General features: G+C 36.1%; 1 protein-coding gene across 4 annotated transcripts; it reads right to left on the minus strand.

Moving 5' to 3' along the window:
* Nucleotides 1-2,231: 2,231 nt before the first annotated feature.
* On the minus strand, nucleotides 2,232-22,812 carry LOC106051329 (uncharacterized). 4 transcript variants are annotated; one of them, XM_056011437.1, is made up of 8 exons: nucleotides 22,642-22,812; nucleotides 21,294-21,374; nucleotides 15,127-15,279; nucleotides 13,963-14,041; nucleotides 11,152-11,289; nucleotides 8,742-8,820; nucleotides 5,155-5,260; nucleotides 2,232-2,554 (listed from the first exon to the last, which is right to left on the minus strand). In XM_056011437.1, the coding sequence occupies exons 2-7, from the start codon at nucleotides 21,309-21,311 to the stop codon at nucleotides 5,158-5,160; spliced, it is 570 nt and encodes a 189-aa protein (XP_055867412.1). In that variant the 5' UTR covers nucleotides 21,312-21,374; nucleotides 22,642-22,812; the 3' UTR covers nucleotides 2,232-2,554; nucleotides 5,155-5,157. The 4 variants fall into 4 exon arrangements, with proteins under 4 accessions (XP_055867412.1, XP_055867411.1, XP_055867413.1 ...); XM_056011436.1 differs by having other exon boundaries at nucleotides 5,151-5,260; XM_056011438.1 differs by lacking the exon at nucleotides 2,232-2,554 and adding an exon at nucleotides 18,564-18,653 and having other exon boundaries at nucleotides 2,692-5,260.
* Nucleotides 22,813-23,264: the final 452 nt, after the last annotated feature.

Raw genomic sequence — 23,264 nt, forward strand, 5'->3', positions numbered from 1 at the left:
TTGTTTGTACATTTCACTTTTTGAAAGTAATATAAGCCCTCGACATGAGTCTCGGGATTTAATCCTCAAATTTAGACACTTGACTTTCAAGTCAGGATTTACCCAAGGGACGTAATTAGTATGTTTGAAATCTATTGGTTGATTTGAATTTAAACAAAGACATTTTTGAAAAGAGTTAGCGCCAGAGAATTGGCGGTAGTAAGAAGGTAAAGTCAGTCGATAAAATAATGTTCTTGTAGCTAGTCACGTTTCTAGGAGCTCTGTTTGAAAAGCCTTTGTAATGTGTTCCATATTCATTGATTTGTAATTTGTACATAAACTGTACTTACGTTGTATTTAATAAAGTTCCAGAGTTTTATTTTATCAAAGAATCGTCAATTGTCATTCTAGATCGTCATTTTTGTTAACTATTGAATTCAAGTAAAATCCCCGGCATAACAACACATCGTAACATCGTGCATGTTGTTACATCTGGCACAAGTGTTGTTACACCCATATAGCCAGTCCGCCCCTGATTACAGAGGATAACCAGAACACTTGCAATAACCAAATAGTTGCTTAGACTGTCACAGACGGATTCAGTCACGGAACTTTCCTGGTTTGTCGCTTTGCATGATGATAGTATTATGTATCTACTCTCACTGTCTTGTAAGTCTGTATTTATAGGCCTATCAATCATTAGAACGTAATAAACTCTGAGAAGAACATTTGCTACTTGGGATTTTTTCACCATTTTTTTGTTTAAATCTATCTTTTATTAGTTTATTCTGAGTAAAATAATCGGTCTTACGAAACAGCCATCAGCTTCACAAAAGAAGAATGATTTTTTTTTCTTTAAAGTATGTATATTTATATTTTACATGTTTTTATTACCACCTAATGACGAATATATATATATATATGCACAATAAAAAAAAAATTATGAAAAAAAAAGTTTTAAACTGAACATTTGTGTAAGCAGCAAAACTGAGATGTCATTGAAAAGAATTATATGCACAGTTAAATCCAACAGAATTGCTATGCTAGAAGTCATGTTTTGTTCCAATAACTAGTGGTCAATTTGTTGTGTTTATATTTGTGGTCTTGTGGTATGAATTCCTGACTGTTGCCTCCAATTGTCCTGTGTTCAAACCTAACCCCATCATTGCTGTCTTTCAGAAGGAGGTTTTACAAGTCTAGTCAAAGTACTAACATTGCTGCTCATGTGAATATATGTGTTAAATACTGCACTTATCCTTAATCTTCGGACTCGAAGACATTGCCATTAATTAATTATATGTGAACAATATTTTTACGGATTGTCAAGCGGGACTAAGTTGGCAAGACTTGTGAAGGTTGCTCTGGCCAGTAACACCTGTGATGAAGATGAAGCAAACAACCAATGAAACACTTTCCACTGATATTCTTCTTCTTCTTTAAGCCAGCTTTTTGTTGCTGAGCTGTGAGCTCTTTTGCAGACCGTGACATGGAAAAATAGTGTGCTGTTCTCTTGAGTTGTTCAGCACTGGCGTACAGAGTATTGGTTTTGTTGGGCTGTAGTTACTCTGATACAATTCTAACAATTAGATTATGCAGTATTTCAGACACAGCTGAGAGGATATGAGTGGTCAGTCAGATACATCTTGAAAATATTTTAATTTTACTGTTTTGTAAATAGTTTTACATGTTTCGGATGTTCCTTCAGTTTCTGAAGATAATTACATCCTAGCCCAAAACCTCCCGCAGAATGACGGGGGAAGTCAGCCGTCAGCGTTCCAACCCGAAACCGTCAAGACCAGCGAACGATTGCCCAGACAGAGAATAGGGCCTACCACACAACCAGTAGCCATAATGTTGGTCAAGTTACAAACATTTGTTTTTCATCTACACCGTCAAAAATCAAGAAATTAAATAAAGGCTCTTGTGTTGTAAAAAATACACTTACATACAAAGAGTCTCATACGGAATTCACTTGATTCCTTAGAGGTCATAATAAACATTAACCCTAATTCTAAGATAAACATTTGATTAAAATGGAAAGGAAACATTTTTGGGTCATGAATATAACTGAGAAATAACTACACCATCAGTTATGATTTGGATAGGTGCATACTCACCTACACTTAAGTACACGCTGGCATTTTCCAATTGTCAACTCTTCTAATTATATAAACAGCATTTCCCTTGTCAGCTTATAAATAATGTGAATCTTTGTCAAATAACTTTCAATGATAAAACTAAAGAGAATGTGTTTTTATCTAAATTTTAATAAATCATTTTTATTAATTGGAATCAACATAATCTCATTCTTCAGAGAATTTCTTTGCATTCTCGTAATTTTAGCATTATATTTCTTACATCTATGACTTTAATTTTAAAGATTGTAGCCATAACCAAGAAGTATCGAAAAACAGACGATACAATATAGTTTTCAGACGTAAAATAAAAACGTTATATAAGTGTATACAATCATTAGTTTCTTGTACGATTCTCTTTCAAATTCGCGCCATGTAGTTTTCTTTCGGTTGACAAACATATCACAACACAAGCTATAACAAATAAAGTATACTAGTTTCTGTTGAAGAAAAAAAAAGGTTAATTCTTGTTCATCGAAGATTTTGAAGTTAAAGATGTTTTGAAATGGATAGGGCCAATATCTTACAACGTTGGACTGCTTTAACGAGAGACGATTATAGCTACATTTCAAGATAGTTAACTCTATCTCTCCGTAATTATTTTTCCACGTTTCGACGGAATTCTTCATTTTGTTAATTACTATTTCACTACCCTGTTATGATTAAGATTCAATATCAGAAAATGTTTTATTTGTATAGAATAAAAGGGGAACGCTTGCTCTTTTTATAAAACACAAAATAAAGTTTATAAAATTAAACATTAATTTAATTTAATGAGGTCCAATCAAGGATGGTGTCGTCAATCATCAGAGAAAGAGTTAATACTCTTATATTCTTTAATGTTTACATTTTATCTCATAATCTACTCTACCTTCACAATTGGATTTTTAAAGCAGCTTGCCTTTCAGTGATCGCGTTAGAGCGTTACCATTCGTTAAAGAACGCCTCAACTCAAACGTCTCAGCCTGTAGGCAGTCGAGACCAATAGCTCGCTGCCACGTCGTACAGACCTGTGACGTGGCAGCAAGCTATTGGTTTGAGCAGCCCACAGGTTGCGACGTTGCAGGTCAGTGTTCAGGCCTACTGTCTCAGTTGAAGTCACTTCAAACATTAACACGTGACACTCAACTCGTCTCAACCCGAAACTAAACCAAGTTTTCCCATTGCTGCAGCTTGTGGATATGATAATTTAAATTTGATATCTCAAACATACATTCAATGGATAGAGGCGATGAATGACATTGACATTTGGTTCTTTAAGCTAACATATAGTAGGCCAGGGATGTAAAAGTACACACACTCATATTATATAAATGGGTGCATTGTAACACCTTTGGGGTCATGACGGAGATAGGAAGAGAGAGAGAGAGAGAGAGTTTGAGTTTTGAGTTTTTTGGCACATCGGCACACTTTAGGCCATGTCTTGCCCTTTAGTACCTAAAAGGTCACTCTCCCTTCATACCGCAAGTGCTAAATTTTATTTAGTTAAGTTATTAAAAAACAAGGTCTATTCACAGTTAAAATAGTAAAGGAAGTGTGAGAGAGAGAGAGAGAGAGAGAATGATAGAGAGAATGAGAAAATAAGACAGTGAGAGAGAGAGAGATAGAAAAAAAGAAAAGGATTGAGTGTGTGAGAGATAGTGAAAAAGAGAGTGTGTGAGAAATAGTGAAAAAGAGTGTGTGTGAGAGAGAGAGAGAGAGAGATAGAGAGTGTGTGAAGTGAAAGTGATAGAGGGTGAGTATGAGGTACAAAAAAGAAGGAAGGGTAGAAATTATTCAATTAGCTCTAACCCTTTCTAAGGATCACAAATCTAAGTAAAGTACATGTGATTATCGTTTCGTAATTTAGTAGTGTAAAGACAGAAATAAGTAAGCTAAAAGTAATTAAGACATGCCAACACTGGCATGCGATTTGCCGAAACGTGAGATTGTCAAAAGAAAAGAAGGCTCTTGGAACTCTAGGCTTGAAAGCCTGATTGAACAAACAAACTGTTTTGCCTAGAAGAAGTCCAAGTCAAGGACTATATAACACACTGCTATTTCCAATGTGTCTGGCACTCCTGGCGCTGCTTGGCGCATGTACTAGAATACATGTCTAAAGGCCGCGCACACCTGGAATCCCCGCCATTTTCCTATGTTTTACCAAGCAAACCGTGTAGGACTCGCCTTACTGTGACTGTCTCTTGAGGAAAGGCGCTGGATTATCGACACGGTCGTGGAAGCTCCTTTATAACTCTGCACTATGCAATGAGAAAGCCCAAGTACTCCCTTAAACACTTTAACAGGAGTCTTGTGTTGCCACTCATTTCACCTAATTACTTCCTCTAGTGATAGTTTCAACCCGAGTACCACGAAATAGCTGAGTAGTCCTTGGCCTAGCATAAACGTTTTGCTGGACTTTCCTGGAATCTCGTACTCAAGAAATCGTATGATTAATAAATAACATGACCCACTGCCAATTAAGTTTTGTTTCAAGAAATTAATTAATATAAAAATGCACTTTTCACAAGAAAAAAAACAACACATTTTCAGATAACTGTTGGTGGCTGATACAACAGAAAACACATACAAAGTAGTATGTGTATTTTATAATACTATTTTAATTAATAAAATGTGAATGTTAAAAAAATTATTATATTCTATTTTTATAGCAATGCACCATGCATCCTCCATTGCCTAATACATTTACTTTATAAGCATTGTTTTAAATATGGCTTGCATAATATTTAAAAAAAAAGGTTTAATTCTAGATGACTAAATTTGGCAAAGTACAAGCCTGGGGAAATAGAATTTGAAAACGTTTTCTTCATTTAAAAAATGTAAACATGACAGACTGACAACACAACATTTATATTAAAGCTTTGCCCCGTTTTGGATGCTGCTTTGATTGGTTTCTAGCCTGAACGAACACCGAACATGGATACAAGTTTTTCCCTCGAAATAAAAAAAAAAACAACCCACAAACAAACTCATTTCAGGGATGGACATGAGATGGAATTACACAGGTTCGAATCTCGTTATGCTCTTTCGTCTGACCTACTGTTTACAATCCAGGGTACGTGTCTGGGATCATCTCAAAACACATCAGCGACAGGATGATCATGACAACGATGCTTGCCAGAAAGGTGTAGTAACCGTAGCCAAACCTGTGCGGGGCAAGTCAGGGGAAGTTAGTAGAATCATTACATTGAGAGACCCTTCAGGATAGAAGACCTAAAACTAAAGTAGCAATCAGACATAAAACACTGAACAATAATCTTCAAATACAAATCAAAACCTAATGTCAGAAAGACACAAGGAAAGATATCTGATAAGAGATGATAAGACGATAGCCTATTGAGTACCATATGAGAATGTAAATTCACGGACATTAACTTACATTCTTGATCTTAAATGACATTTTATGTTTGTTAAAAACTGTAATTATTTACTGTAATATATTCAATATTTATTATATTTATAAAAACAACACAAATGAGTTACTTTACTAAATCTAATTTAGTTATAAGTGAAATAAAGAAAAGGTCACACTTTCAGACATTGTGATTTATGGTGTAGCCACCGTGCCTCCGTAGTTTTCCATTACGGTGTCTAAAATATTTAAAAACTTGCATACATATTTTTCAGAATTTATACCCATGTTTAGTTTTTCCCATTTTGACTACAGAAGACAATATCCTTCTATTTACAATTATTATCATTATGTGTAATTACTTTTTTAAACGAAGACTATAAGAAAGTGAAACAAATAAATGAAATAGCTCTAGCCAGTGATTCCCAAAGTGGTCTATATAGACCCCCAAGGGGTCTACGAAGACTTTCAAGGGGACTACGAAAGTGAAAAAACAAATTGGGGGTCCATGAGATGTCCAAGGGGGTCTATGATAATAGATTTCATATAAGCAGGTCGTAACTTTAATTTTTACATCCCATTAATGTAATTCTTCACACTATATATAATTTGTAACTTAGTTAATCACTTAAATATTTATCCTGCTATTCAAACGAAAATTTGTTGTATTTAATTTCAATACTTATTAAAATAACTTAATTTTGTCTTCATGTAAATAATGTTTAACAAAAAGAAATGTAGACAGTCTAGCGTTGATTATATAAAATTGTTCATTCTTTCCTTGTCAACCAAGCGGTTACCGATTGCCTTTTTTATGACGATATAAAACTAATTACGCTTGAGGATCATCTGCGACAATATCACCTAGATAAAAAGATATAGATTTGAAAAACTTTTGAACATTCAAAGATAAAGTTCCGAATAGACCCACAAAATCTCTATTCAACATCATGTAGAGAAGATGGTGGTTTATGAGTCTTACAATATCTGTTCACTTAAAGCAAAATAAGGGTGTGGTGGTAGTGGTTAAGCGCTTGGCTTCCGTAATTGGGGTCCTGGGTTCGAATCTCTGTGAATTTTGAATTTCAGGATTTTCGGGGCTCCCCTGAGTCCACCCATCTCTAATGGGTACCTGAATTATGTTAGTAAAAGTAAAGGCAGTTGGTCGTTGTTCTGCCCACATGACACCCTGCTCGTTAACCGTTGGCCAAAGAAACAGATTACCATAACATCATCACAATGTCTGAAAGGGGAAATTTACTTATTTATGGCAAAATGCGGAAAACACCATAGGTAAAACATTGATTTTTATCGGCCGTTGTAGTTTTAAAACCTGTTTTACACAAACCCACATCTGATATTATTAAAAGAATTTCTTTAAGCAACAATACAGTCCAAGGTTGCTTCGGTGGCATGAGTTATAAAATTAAAAGCTTCATATGTAATTCTTTGCAAACTACATATATACGTTTGGGCTCAGCAGCGTTACAGGTTCTGACAGGTTTTTCGCGGGCACGCTGCCCTGCCTCATCGTGGCGCCCGCGTGGAAACGGCCATTTGAGGAAGTGGCTAGGCGAAATGGGTAGCAACACAGGACTCCCGTGGGGATGCCCACGGGTAGACGAGAGTCCACCCCTTGCACGGGCGGGGTTGTAACAAAGTCCCCACAAACACGTCACCAATCCATGCGCTGTTCCTCAAAGGGACCGTTACATAAATGGCGGATCCCGCACAGTTAGCTTGGTACATTGAAGGAAAATGGCAGAAGTCCCCGGTGCATTCCCGGCCTTCGGCCGTGTCTCTAGTCCACGTGTCGGGGGCCGAACGCATCGGTAAACAGCAATGCCTTACATAGGCATTGTCTAGGGTCTCTCCCAAACAGAACTGTGTGTTCACACAGGTTTGTTTTTTTTTACTGTTTGGCGTCCAAGCAGGTTTTTTTTCAAACTTAGAGCTCGAAGAGCCTTCGGCTCAGCTCTTAGACATCAACAAGGTTCTGACAGGATGTAGTGGTGTGTGCTGCTAACTGCATTATGGTCGCCGGCTCCTTATTTTTCCTCAGGTTAACCCACAAAACCTTTCCCATGTTTGAGTTGCAAGACAGGAGAGTTTTGAATTCAGTTTTACTTCTGCTAGGTGGGTAGCCAGCCAAGACTAATGAGCCCTTCATGCTCGAAGCTTACTGGTTTAGACGACAGTCACTCGCCTTCGCTCTTTCTCCCGATAGTGATAACATCTTCGCGCGGACACAATATTTGAGCAACTCGTGAAACGTCAACAAATACACGAGAAACTGCTCTTTGAGAAAACTCTTACAATGATACTTAAGGCCATTGTGTTTGGAGATTCCAGCAATACATATTGCTATTTTCATTGGTTTTGAATTTTATCAATAAAAAAGAGAGATCTCTAAAATCTCTAATATGTAGCTTTAAATTACTTTTTCACTTTTCAACTCTCTACAGATAGAAATTAGGAGGCGTTTTGGCTGAGCGGTAAAGTGCTTGGTTTCTGAACCGAGGGTCCCGAGTTTGAATCCTGTTGAAGACTTGGATTTTTAATTTCGGGATCTTTTTGGGCGCCTCTGAGGCCACCCAGCTCTAATGGGTACCTGACATTAGTTGGGGAAAGTAAAGGCTGTTGGTCGTTGTGCTGCCCTGCTGGCCACATGACACCCTCGATTATCGTAGGCCATAGAAACAGATGACCTTTACATCATCTGCTCTATAGACCACAAGGTCTGAGGGGAACTTTACTTTTTCTACAGATAGAAATTAGTTTTTAAAAAAATGTTGAATTTGCAAAAATTTGAAAGTTAAGCAGGGGGTCTACCGATAACCAGAAAACATGGCAAGGGGTCTACGAGACAAAAAAGTTTGGGAACCACTGCTCTAGACGAAAGAAGACTATAAGAAAGTGAAACAAATCAATGAAATAGCTCTAGACGAAAGAAGACGATAAGAATGAAGAGAAAATAAACTGGTTAAGGTACAATCAGAGGCGTAGTGGGGAGGGGGGAGCTAGTAAGCACGATGCCCCGGGCTCCAGCCTCATGGGGGGGGGGGGGCGCCACACGCAGCCTATATTTCTGTGTTCATGGAAAATGAATGGAAAGGAAGGGGGGAGGAATACTGTACCTTGCATCGGGCGCACGTTTAGCCCACTATGCTTCTGGGTACATTAGATTAGTTTTAGTGTAAAATATCAATACGTTTAGATAAAATAAAATGGTGTTAAATCTATAAATATTAATTCTACTAAAAAAAAAAACTTACCAAGTTTCATTTAGATTATCTTTACCGATAGGACTCACTCCGACAGGGTATATAATGAGGACCAAAAAGCCAAAAAAGGCTGCAGCATTTATGAAATAACAGTTTGAGAAAATATTAACAAAATTTTTTTTTTTTTGCTTTGTTTATTATTTGTTTTTTTTTTCAAGTAAACAAGAAATATACTTAATGTGATGAAGTAGACATATATTATTAGTAGAACATGTACAGCAAAAAAAGTTTTTATTTTTCAAAACTGTAGGCAATACTTTTTTTCCTGTTGAAAAAAAAAAGGAAAAGAACCCTTTTCAGATTTTGTGTCTATGTCCCATTGTTGACGAGGGTGTCATTTGGCCATCACATCGACCAACCTTCTTTATTTATTCACCAACTAATGCCAGGTATCCATCAGAGATGGGTGGACTCATAGGTGCCTTAAATATCCCGTATTTAAATTTACAAAATTGCATTAGTTCAGGAACAAAAGTCAGATTATTTGCAGACGATTGCATAATATATAGAACAATAAAACAACACAAGACACAGATATATTACAAAGAGAATTAGATGAATTACAGAAATGGGAATCAAATTGGAGCATGTCTTTCCACCCAGAAAAATGTCAGTTGTTAAGAGTAACAAAAAAAACTAAAACAAATTAATTCCACTTATCTTATTCATGGTAGACCAGTAACACAGATTAAAAACGCAAAATACCTAGGTGTTATAATAAATGAAAAACTGTCATGGAATCCCCATATTGATAAAACTATCAAAGGACCAAACAAAGCATTAGGGTTTATTAAAAGAAAATTCTATAAATCTAATAAGAACATAAAACTAAAATGTTATTTAACCTTGGTTAGGCCAATAGGCCAATAATAGAATATGCATCCTCTGTTTGGGACCCCTCAACTCAAGAAAACATTAAGAAACTGGAACAGACACAAAATAGAGCAGTGAGATTCATAACAAACGAATATTCACATTTGACTAGAGTAACACCTTTAGTAAAATCACTAAATCTAGAAAGTCTTCAGGACAGAAGACTCAAAAGTAAAGTAGCAATTATACATAAAACACTGAACCATAATCTTCAAATACAAAAACAAAATCTAATAAAATACTCAGAAAGACATAAAGATAAAGGTACACTCCTTGTCCCATATGCTAGGACAAATGTGTACAAATTCTCCTTTTTCCCTAGTGCTATTAGAGCATGGAATGGGTTGCCTGAGCTAGCCAGGAAAACCAGTGACTTGGCAGAATTTAGGTCATTGCTTAATATGCATGACTGAATGCATGACGCTTAGTCCTAGCATATGGAACGAGGAATGTGCCTTTATTTTTGTGTCTTTCTGGGTATTTTATTAAATTTTGTTTTTGCATTTACTAAAGGTGTTACTCTAGTTAAATGTGAATATTTGTTTGCTATGAATCTCACTGCTCTATTTTGTGTCTGTTCCAGTTTCTTAATTTTTTCTTGAGTTGAGGGGTCCAAACAGAGAATTTATATTCTATTATTGGCCTAACCAAGGTTAAATAACATTATAGTTTTATGTTCTTATTTGATTTATATAAATTTCTTTTAATAAACCCTAATGCTTTGTTTGATTTTTTCATAGTTTCATCAATATGGGATTTCCATGACTTAGTTTCTTTTAATTTTCTATATAGGTTTTCCTTCTGTTTACAAAGTTACATATGAACATTATTAAACCAGCATTTATTTATTTCGTTTCTAGTGTATGTAGTTGGTATATGATTTTCTATGATGTTTTTAAGATAGTTTTTTATGTAATTTCAGAGGTCACCTGCTTGTTGGTTAAAGTCTTTTTCTGATAAGAATGTTTGTTGAAAGTTTAATGAAGCTTGTTGTTGTTGTGTTAGGTTGCATTTATTCCAGAGTAAGATTTTTCTTTTGGGTTTTGATTTAGTCTTTTGGACTAATTCAGCGTATACCACCACTTGAGTTAAGAACAATTTATTTCCTTTTTTTAGACACCAAATAAAAATTTATTAACAATAGTTAATTAACTAATTGGTTAATTTCTTAAATTGATTGTTACGTTCTGAGGGAAATGAAATAATTGTGCGGAATTTCAGCTTGATCAGAGATTGGGATAAAAAAACAGTACAAACTTTTTACCAGACGGACAGAGTGAGTTGATATAAGCTTTGTAAAATATAAAAAATTGAAGCACAATAACTCTTTTTGTTATTTTGTTAATTATTATTGTCAACTAATTATTTTCTTTGATATAGAAAAAGGGAAATAACTTCTACAATATTGAGAGATATAGTACGTGCGGAATTCTTTCCCTTTTATAACCTTTTAATTTGATTTGATTTTTTTTTTTAAAGGGATTTTTTATATTTTGCTTGTTAATAGTTGCTTTTTTTTTCTTGTTACCTGTAATCATGTAGAGAAATGCGAATATCGTGGTCACTCGAAAGATGATGATAAATAAAGAACAGATGCTTAGAGTCAGTGTCCCCAACAAAAGCATCCACATCAGGTAGACTAAATAACGGACAGTTTCATGCCAGCCTTTGAAACAAGCAAAAGAAAAAAGATTTCTTTTTTTTTTTTAACAAAGAGTATCTAAGGGAAATAAGAGCTAATTGGTGCAATTTGTCTGAAAATGGCTTGCATTAGCACCCTTTCAACCATATAAAACTAAACTAAGTCTCCAGCTAAATTTACACTTATTTATTTTTTTACTTTGAAAAATTATAACGTTCAAGCTAGAGTTTTCCCCGTGTGGCCAACAAGCTAGTAATTTTCTCAGCACACACATCAACTGTTTAATTTCTAGGAAAATCGTTAGAGGCGTTTTTGAGATCAGCGGAGAGATTCCAGTTTCCCTGAAGGAGTGACTTGAATAGAGATATTATTTAAAAAAAAAACAGCATTATTTTTAGATTACTTATTTCTTATAGTTCAACGGAATGGTCATTGAATTACTAGCACCGTTCTTGCAACATACTTTATAAGTGATGAACGATTGAATATCAATTAATATAGTATAGATTATTGAATGCTTTTGGTTGTAATTCTCTGCTCATTCTTTTCTTCTTCGACGTTCTTATTATAAAGATGGGAGGATTGAGACCAGAAGCCAGTGGAGTAGCTAGAATGGGGGCAGTTGGGTCCAAAATAGAAAATCCCCCCCAGGCCCCCACTTGAGAGGTCTCCCAAATGAGTTTCCGAAATTTCTTTTAACATTCAACGTTTCGCCATTATCTCATGTGATGGGGTCGTAGGTCAAAATGCAGCCCCCCCCCCCCCTATAACATGTCAAGCTCCCCGGGACCCCATATCCCCAACTACGCCACTGCCAGAAGCTCTATCTCTGAAATGAACTGGGCAGCGATTTCCTGATCAGACAACTCACTTTACAATTCACTGGCGAGGGGGAGCAGTATTTTGTTCGTGCTTTAAATAAAATTTGAAGCTTTGAAGAATAAGGTCAACATTCTCCGTAGGTACTCAACAGAAACGACCGCTTGAGTGAAACAATTAGTATGCGTGAAGAGTTGGCTCGGTATGGACGCAGGGCTGCTCTACAGAGAACTGCCGCCCTCCTTGTCGTGTTGTCAGAGAATAGTGTTCTCAACACGGCGCCTCGGTGCAATGAGACTTATACGGTACACACCGTCAATGTTTCGCTAGTTTCAATTATCAGTTCCCGGAACATATGTTTTCTAAGTATTTTGTTTCCAGTAAAAGGCAAAATTATTTTTTGTTGGCCGTGATAAAGAGCTTTTAATATGCTTTTTTTCTTCTGAATTTTAGTGAAAAACTGGGAAATATTTAGATTTATACTGCAAGGGCTGGATTTAGGCTGATTTGACCGATTGCTCCAATGGAGCCCCGCGCCTGACAGGGACCCTACAAGTTAACCTATGCTTATCACTGTCAGTCATGGCGCTTGTCAAAGGCTTTAAGGTGTAGGACTTAAAGGGTCAACATGTTTAGTGTACTCCTATCGTACGATGGACATAAAATTATTTAATTCACAGGCATCTATTGCGTTTGAGCTGCTTCCTATGCTTGTTGTATAAAAAATGTTGGTATAATAATCTAATCAATACTAATAGTTGTTATTGTAAAATAATATATATAAGAAATTAGAAGAGTGGGCCTCACAAGCATACATTAAATTGGGCAACGCGATACGTAAGGCCGGCCCTGTATCTATTATTTTCTTCACCATTTAGGGATAGAACACTTGCTCGTGGCTGCCTCATGTTTTCATATTTGGTCAGTAGGTTTGTCACAGTCTTAGTTGACATTGCATGATTTAATGTTCACGTCATGTTAAGAGTTTAAAAGACACGTGCAATTCTAGATGTAGAAAACAGGAAGTAGAATGAATAAAGTTTACTTGGAGTTCAGTCAAGTCTGTCAAGTCAAGAAGTGTTATCCTCTGTACGAGGCAGTCTAGTATATTTTTGGTCCGGAACGGACAGTAGCGACTTAGAAAAATTGAGTAGTAATTTCAGTTAGATAGTAACTTGTGGGCAGTTGTTGCCAGTGGTCTTTTGAGACATGTAATTGTATTCCTAGTATTATTCTGGATTATTCTGTACAGTGTTACCCGCTGAGATGCGGACGTGATTTGTAATATACTCTGGAGAGTTTAACGTATTGGATACTTCTGATACCTCTGTTATGCAGATAGGATTGTTTATTATTTCTTGACTTGTAGCACTAACAAGGAGTGCAGTATTATTATTATTATCGTTTCAAATAAATTCTATATTTGTCTGCTGAAACGGACTTAAGTCAATTTGTGGTATATATGTTTGTCACGTGTCAAGAGTACTCCAGGAAGCACAAACCCAGCATTACACGACATTCGCATTCTTCAATGTTACACCATTTAACCGTTTACAAATATTACATTTTTAAATTACCTCTGTTCGGGGAACAATTTTCTTGCTTTTTTTTTGTTTTATCGAGGTTCTCAAGCGATTGCTTGAGTTATTTAATATAGTTATTAGTGATTATAATTGTGGAGTCGTATAGAAATTGTGTGGCTTAAACAACAATATAAGACGTTTTGTTGCAAGTGGTCTTTTAGAACGACATGGCTTTTAGCACTTGCAAGAAACGGTGTGCTAAGGTTGTATGGTTTAGATTAATAGATATATACATATGTGTCATACATACATAATTACATATATATATAGTGTAATTAAACTTAGGGAGCAATACCAGACGGCCGACTTTGATAAGCGCACGATTTTAAGGTACAACTCCAATACATGCCTTCTGTTTTGTAGACGGTTCCGCCCTGTAGATTGGAAAGCAGAAACATAATTACATTTTCTATATATCTTTAAACATTTTTTGTTCATAACAAAATCACTCGAACACATTTTTTTTCCCGTAAGAAAGTTTGGGCATTTTTCTGTAACCAAATTCATTACTGCTGATTATATTTAATATCTATGGAGCCTTTGTTTAAACATTTCTGCAACTCCTGTAAAATTAACTTTAGGATAAAAAAAAGTAAAGTTACCCTTTCAGACTTTTGTGCAGATGATGTAAAGGTAATATATTTTTGTGAGGGTGTCATGTGGCCAGCACAACTACGAATCGCCTTAAATTTTCCCCAACTAATGTCAGGTACACATTAGAGCTGAGTGGATTCAGAGGCGCACAAAGATCCCAGTCTTCACCAAGATTCGAAACCTGGCTCCCAGTGCGGAAGCCAAGCGCGTTACAGCTCAGCCACCGCGACTCCTTATCTTTAGGATACTGGATATAAATTGCTTAAGGGTGTTCCCTGGTTATGACATTCTTGCTGCCTGCAGAGCGAAACCGAAGGCTACTAGCAAAGGATGTGACATGCAACACAAAGATAATAGGTATCAAACGCAAAGACAGCACTACAAACGAAGAAAATAGAGACAGAATTGAATAGAGACAGAATTGAATAGAGACAGAATTGAATAGAGACAGAATTGAATAGAGACAGAATTGAATAGAGACAGAATTGTTACAACGATTGGCGATGACCTGATAACTATTAAAAAACAAAACCTCAAACTAAAACTATGGGCATATCATAGGGTCCGCGGGGCTAGCATAGACCTTCCTTTAAGGAGCAATAACAGAAGGAAAAAAAAGAAGGCAAGGCAGACATAGAAAGCGATGGGAAAACAACAAAAAAAAGATTGGATGAGCCAGTCATTGAAAGAGATTTCAAGGCGAAGGACAGAAATGGGACAAGACAGTCAAGAGATCTTGTGTGGTGCCCCAACGGTCCAACAGACTAAGCTATAGGTAGAAGTAAAGGTGAAAGTGTGTGTGAACATATCATCAAAGCTTATTACAGGAAATGAATTGGAATGAAATAAAGCAATGTACACTCACCGCTGAGGTGATAGTCCAGGAAGCCGAGAAGGAGGACACAGCTAGTAAGGTCAACATTAGGAACAGCAGGAACAAGGTGATATATTTCAACACCTTGTTCTCCCTTTCCAATCTGTTAAGTTGTGCGTTGTATAGACTAAGAGATTGCAGAGACTGTAGGGACGAATACAAGAAGAACATAAATATGATCACATCAAATATAAAAAGTAAAGTTTCCCTTTCAGATCTTGCGACCTTTGGGGCTGATGATGTGATGTAAAGGTCATCATCTTTCTGTTGCCTAAGGCTAACAAGGTGGGTCAGGCAAGCAAAACGACCAACTGCCTAAATGTTTCCTCATTAAATGCCCGGTACCCATTAGAGATGGAGATTTAAAATGATATTTTTCAACAATTGTAACTTCAACATTAGTCTATAAGACAAGAGAGGGCAGGGTATAGGACAAGGCAGGCGGAGCTACTGTCCCGGAATCTCCACATACGACATTTAGAAAGTCTAAAAGTTTTGACGGTTAAGTAACTTTTTTTTCGAATATTTCTAAAGCCGACAAGAATTTTAATTTTACGATTCGTAACCTTTGCTGCTGAAGATTGTTCAATTCTTTTTAGTCGTCTCAATGTCTAGATTGCTGGCCAGAGTTGATCCCAGGTAGATAAATTCCCGCATCAGATTTCAGATTTCCAGGGATTTAGAAGCGCTGGCAAGTTGGCAAGTAGGCTAATATCCGAAAAAAAAAATGCTGATGCCGCATAATGTGTATCTCCTGGAGGGATCGTGTTGCCAGTCAGGAAGTTTTGAAACTGGCCAATACGTACAGAATCTATGTCCTTTTCACACAGAAATGACTACGTTGGTTCGGACATGTCATACGCATGCCAGAGAGAATAATTCCTAAGGAATATGCTGAGCTTATGGAGTCAGACCCAAGGGACGCACAAGACTAACCTACAGATATGTCTGCAAGAAAGATCTGAGGACTAAAGGCATCAATGAAAGTATGCTGGAGGAAACCGCGAAAGATCGGACGGATTGGAGACTGTGAGTACTGGAGCGAGAGCAAAAGGAATGAAGCGGTCATAGACAAGAGGTTGAGAAAGAAAGCCGCAATATCAGATGCTACATCCACAATGCTGAGCTTGTCGAGGGAGTCAGACCTAAGATATTCTCAAGGCTAACCTACAGAAACGGAAAAAGATGACCTTGACATCATCTGCCCCATAGAGCGCAAAACTCCGACCATCGAGTCACCAAGTAACGTTGTTAGTACCGTTACTGATAGTACTGATAGTGCCAATCCTAACTGCCGATACAACCTAAGAAAGAGAAAATCAAAACCCAACTACAGGGTTTAACAGACTAATGTGTTTGATAAACAGTTGCTGTAAAATAGACTAATGTGTTAGATAAACAGTTTGCTATTAACCAGTATTACAGATGTGTTGAGATGTTTATGTTTTATTGATCTTTGTATTTGCTTTGACTACCTGATGTTGTGTTATATGTATACAATTTAAAAGTGGGGTGAATGTCGTAAATTTGCTTACATGGATTGTCACCTCTTAGTGTTTGTTTACATTTGTTCGCCTGTGAACTGACCGTATTTCATATTTAGTATTGTGATTTCTACTATGTATGTAGTTGTTTAGCATTCAGTGAAATAAAGCTTTGACTGTAACATTGGATTGTTATTATTAAGTACAACAGGGAAACTTTGTTTTTCTTTACTTAACTTCTTTACTTACTATGTCTGCTAGCGAGGTCTGAGAACTACCAGGCACCAAAAGAAAGCAGGTTGTAGGAAATCATGTAACTTCGGACAACATGGACACTGATTCTGCCTGCCAGTACGAACCTCGCCGGAAGCAAAATGAATGACCCAGTCATACAAAGAGAATGAGGAAGAAAGCTATTAAATAGCTTCAAGCAGGATCATCCACAAACTTAGGCAAACATTGCCGTTTAGTCACATTAGATTCTTCGTTGACTCAAGAAACAACTCAAACTAGGGATTTTTTACTCAGTTACTGTCGTGAATTCATTGTCCTTCGAGACAAGGAACTATATTAAGTTTAGCATCTCTGTTGTGGTTAAGCTGTGTTTGCATGTATTGCACTCATATTATATAAATAAAGCCATATTAAGGTTAGCATCTCTGTTGTGGTTAAGCTGTATTTGCTTGTATTGTGCTCATATTATATAAATAAAGCCATATTAAGGTTAGCATCTCTGTTATGGTTAAGCTGTGTTTGCTTGTATTGTGCTCATATTATATAAATAAAGCCATATTAAGGTTAGCATCTCTGTTATGGTTAAGCTGTGTTTGCTTGTATTGTGCTCTTATATAAATAAAGCCATATTAAGGTTAGCATCTCTGTTATGGTTAAGCTGTGTTTGCTTGTATTGTGCTCATATTATATAAATAAAGCCATATTAAGGTTAGCATCTCTGTTATGGTTAAGCTGTGTTTGCTTGTATTGTGCTCATATTATATAAATAAAGCCATATTAAGGTTAGCATCTCTGTTATGGTTAAGCTGTGTTTGCTTGTATTGTGCTCATATTATATAAATAAAACCATATTAAGGTTAGCATCTCTGTTGTGGTTAAGCTGTGTTTGCTTGTATTGTGCTAATATTATATAAATAGGTTCCAGATTAATGGAAGTAGGTTAACCCAGGGCCTTACCCTCCACAAAGTCAAAAATAAACTTTTTATTTTACTAGAATGTGCCTATTGAATAATATTTTTTTTAAAGAAGGAGCATTACACTAGATCAGTGATTCCCAAAGTGGTCTATATGGACCCCCAGGGGTCTACGACGACCTCCAGGGGGTCCACGGAAGTTAAAAAAGAAATTGGGGGTCTATGAGATGCTTTTGGGGGTCTACACTAATGGATCCCATTTAAAACCATTACACAATTATAGTCACCGGGCTATGCCTGCAATCGCCTATTTTTAATTGTTTCGTTGACGAATGCACTGCTAATTTTTTTAATTTTTTTAACATTTACTAACTCTGACCTAAGAGAACAACAGAGTGGATATAATTAGATTTGAATAGATAAAATGTCAATAAAACTTTATAATATTGTTTTTATTGTAGAATAAGGATTGTGGTAAGTGATTACCAGCTGTTTGAGTCTGATGGTAGAGATAGTGATTATTTAGTTCAACTGGAGAGTGGAATGCAACTAAATGTGGCATTTGAAGGTTATTGAGCTCTGTAGAGTAAACCTATTCAAGACTTCAAGATTCTATTTTAAAAAAATGTTAATAGTAATAATATAGTATAATAATCTGTATTATCCGTGAGGAAATTTGTTTTACAATTGTGCCTTACACATTACAATACATTATAAGAGCAAACAATTTGTAGGATATTGCACAAACTATGAAACAGAAGTGGTTGTTTTTTGCTTAAAATATGTATAGCTTACCTATCAATGTTTTTCTTTTCCTTGACTAATTGTCCAAGTGTGCGCTTTGTTTGTTGGCGATGATCTTGGTACAGCATTGAACGTTACTATCTTATAAAGTATATTTTATTTTTTTATGTTCAGATTGCAATACATGGCAGTGATGTTGAAACTTAAAATAATGCAGACGTTAGCATGGTAAAACATTGATGCTTATCCTATTAGGACTATTTTTCACTATAATAAAAGAAATATTTTTTATGATGTTATTAGTTTTATTTTATGTGCATTGATTTCTTAGAATGAATAATACGATGCTATACATCTGCTCTCATGGATGGGGTAGTTATTTACTGACAACTGCAGAACCTCACTTTTATTTTCTTTTATTTCCAACACACATGATACTTTATTGGTACGCCTACCTTGATACTTTATTTGTACGCCTACCTTGATACTTTATTGTTACGCCTACCTTGATACTTTATTGGTACGCCTACCTTGATACTTTATTGGTACGCCTACCTTGATACTTTATTGGTACGCCTACCTTAGCTAATTCTTTAACTTTCAATCCTGGTGAAATCCTCTTATGCGAATCGAAAGTTTTTATTTTAATAACTTTTTAAAACATCCTAATTATGTCTACAGGTAACTGATATTTAACATGGTCGAATCTAGAAAGAAATGAAGACAGTATAGTATTGAGTATTTGAAATTTGGCTTCATTCCTTCCTCATCCAGCAAGCTATTACCTATGTGCCTTTTATGTAACAAAATTTTGTGTAATGACGCCATGAAACCATCTAAACTGGAGAATCATCTGAAATGATGCCACCCAGATAAAATCGATAAAGACTTGAAGTATTTTCAAACACTTAAAGATATATCTCAGAATAGACCTACAGTGGACAAAATGTTCACTTCGACATCACAAAGAGAAGATGATGGTTTACGAGCATCTTACAATATTTCTTTACTGATAGCAAAATCCGGAAAACCTCACACTGTAGGTGAAAAATTGATTTTGCCTGCCGTTGCAGAAGTCTTACAAACTGTTTTACACAAGCCTGCTTCTGATATCATTAAAATAATTCCTTTAAGTAACAACACAGTTCAAAGACGAATAGATGAAATGAGTTATGACACTGAAAACTTCTTGAGTAAATATTTGCAAACTACATTTTTCTCTATACAGCTTATACAGCTGGACGAGTCAACCTTGCCTAGTAATGAAGCATTATTATTGGCATATTTTCGTTTAATTATGGATCAAGAAATCCACGAAGAACTTCTATTTGCAAAAACTTTGGCCATTGAGACAAAAGGCGAATCAATACTGAAAGTTTTGAAGGACTACTTTAAAGAAAAAGAGATCCCTTTAGGAGATAGAATATCAGTAGCAACAGATGGAGCACCTGCAATGGTTGGACGCTACCGAGGATTTGTGATTTATTTCAGAAATTTAATGAAGTTAACTTGCAGCTACAAGGGGATAACCTGAATTTGATCAAAACAAAGTCCATAATCTTGCAAGAATAAAATTAATGAAGCAAAACATTGGTCGTGGCGAATTTTCCCAATTTCCAAATTTAGAACACACAAAATGTCAGGAGGAGGACGTTTCCATTTATGTGCATTAGAATTCCCTTTATTCTGATTTTAAAATTAGATTTGAGGATATTCTGAATATGGTAATACCTCAGTGGATTATCGATCCATATGTTGATATTATAGAAGAGGATGATGTAGCATTGCAAGAAGAACTTCTAGGAATAAGTACTAATGAAGAACTGAAAGTACAATTAAAAAAGGATATCATCTCTTTTGGCTTCCAAAAGAAATACCCGATACGTATCTCATATTATGGAATATCGTCAGAAAGTTTCTAATTGCTTGTCCATCTTCCTGTCTTGTAGAAAGAGGGTTCAGCACTGTTACCAATCTTCTAATCAATACAAGAAACAAACTGGACATCACTAACTGAGGAGATTGAAGATTAAGCCTAACGAAATGGAAGCCCAACATTGATATGTTAGTATCAAAGCATCAGGCCCATCCTTCCCACTGATGTGCTTTGTACTCTTCTTTTTTTGCTTCATACTTTCATGTAAAACTTATTAAATTTTATTTTGCTTCGTTTTAATTTGTATATATATACCAATTAACGTGTGCTTCATGATAATTTGTTTTACTTTTATTCACATAAATACAGTTTAAAAACAGTTTTAAAAAATTGAGTTGTTACATTTACAAATTTAAAATAATAGTTAAGCAGGGGGTCTACCGAAAACCGGAAAACATGGCAAGGGGTCTACGAGACAAAAAAGTTTGGGAACCACTGCACTAGATTAACAAGTGCTTTCAATCTTTTAAAATATGACAGGCTTTTACATTTTATGATTGTTATTGATACGTGGAATTTTATTACATTTTTCATTTTCCATGGGGCCTTCACTCACTTAAATCTGGCCAAGATGGCGGACTGATCGTTTGGTATGCTTTTCGAACTGTCGTTACAATGGTCACATGTTCAAACGCTGTCCTCTTCCATTCTTTGCCGTCCTGCTTGAATTTTAGGCAATGCCTAAGTCTTTAGGAAGTCTTTTGAAAGAGAGTCGTTACAAAACAAGCAAAAGACATAGCAAGATCTAACACATTGAGCATAAGTCATAAGTCAACAGCGAACATAATCTTAAGAACGAGTTCACATATAATTGTTAATTATAAAGAAAAATATTTAATTATTACCTTACTTGATCCTAGCATAGTTTACTTGTGGCAATAAGAGTTTGCTTTAAATTTCACTTACGGTCATCTAAAAGGCGGTCACTGTTGAGAATCGTTTATATATAATTGCAAAGTAAAATGTAAAACAATGCTTTTATAAGAAAATTTTCAGGCTTTACTATTGCACTCTATTCTCTGTTTAGCAATAAAATCAACTAATTTAAAGAGATACTTTTAACGTATTTAATGCATATATCGATATTCGGAAACACAATGTAGACTTAAAGCTCTTTAAATGAGACTAAATTTAAAAACAAATCTGATAAGTATTGTACAGGTAGGTCTTAATATTCTTCTTGAAAGTACTGAAGCCTGTAGTCCGTCTAAGTACAATCATGCGCATGTTTAAAACTTTGGATCTAAATAGAGTTGTCCTGGATAATAGTAGCATTATTCTGTAAAAATGTTTGGTTTTGTGAAATGTTTTACATAATTCGAATGTTCCTTCAGAGTTGAAGATAGTTTACTTCCTAGTCCAAACCTCCCGCAGGACGACGGGGGATGGGAGCGGGCAGGGTTTCAACCCTCGACCGTCGATAAATCCGAACGACAGTCAAGCGCGCAAACCGCACGACCAGGCAGCCACCCTAAGCCATTCTGTAGGTCTATACGACATATTTCTTATTTCATAGTCTAATTCATAAAACTGATGTTTCTTTACTATTGAAATGATTTGCTCAAATCAAGCTGGGAAATTAATGAATCGAGAGAGAGCTTTAAGTTTCTGATTATCAAAGCAAACACTTTTGTATGCGCGTCGAAAGTAATAGATTCTTATTTTATCGGGAAGTGACATTTGTAAACTTTAAATTAAATTAGATCTAGAACACTAGACAATGAATCTAGATCTAGATTTGCATTACTAAAATATCTAAATCTTTTTTTTAGAGGCCGATAAAAGGAAAAAGAAAATAGATACGTCCTAGTGTAACCTGACGCCGCACTTTCAAGGAGGACCTTAGTGCAGTGGATACCAGTTGCGAAGAGGCTACAGCAGAGGCGTCCAGAACAAAACGTGCTCCGAAGACAATGAACTTTATTGGCGACACCCCCCCCCCCTCTTTCATCATACATAGATATATGCTGCGTGTGGCGCCCCCCGAGAGAAGCGCCTGGGGCATCGTGCCCCGTTGCCCAACCCTCACTACGCCTCTGAGCTGCAGACATTGCTGGTGACCGATTTCTATGGTATCCCGTAGAGCGCTGGAGGATCTAGGTAGTTTCTAAAGTCTAATAAGTTCAAAGTAAAGTAAGTGGTCACCTCGCGTCTGGATCCACTTCTATAGATCTAGATCTATCTCAGACCTACCTATGACATGACACTGTATGGCTAAAGACGTTTACAGTTAACGTTATCCATTTCAATGAAGAATTTCAACAGTACTTTATTCACACATGAAACTGTACTATTGATATGTTTACCCAGTCTTTGATTTGATCCAGACTTGTGCAATGCAATGGCATTCATTTTAAACTTCACAAAGTTCTTGATTTTTCCAGAGATGCGCACCAGTATAATGAACACGTTAATGTGCAATAAATATAAAATTAGGGCCGAATTTACAAGTATTTTAGATAGCTTACTGTGTCCTCTACATGTCCATATAGTACAGCGGTTCTCAGCCTTTTAAGCTCGGGGACTCTTTTTATTATCCCCCACTCTGCCGCGACCCCCCCCCCCCCCCATAACATAGAAGGCAATAGAAGAATACACTAAATACAATCCATATTTTCGAAAGTCTTAGGCGACCCCTGACAAATCGTCAATCGACCCCTCAAGGGGTCGCGACCCACAGGTTGAGAACCCCTGATATAGTATATGTGAGTACTAAATATGATATACTGAATTAACTGAAATTTAAAATTTTAAGTATAGGCTATATAATAAGGCTTGTCTTCGAGTGCGAAGATTAATGATGAATGCAGTATTTC

Source organism: Biomphalaria glabrata, chromosome 14 (assembly GCF_947242115.1).
Source record: "Biomphalaria glabrata chromosome 14, xgBioGlab47.1, whole genome shotgun sequence".
Classification (NCBI taxonomy): domain Eukaryota; kingdom Metazoa; phylum Mollusca; class Gastropoda; family Planorbidae; genus Biomphalaria; species Biomphalaria glabrata.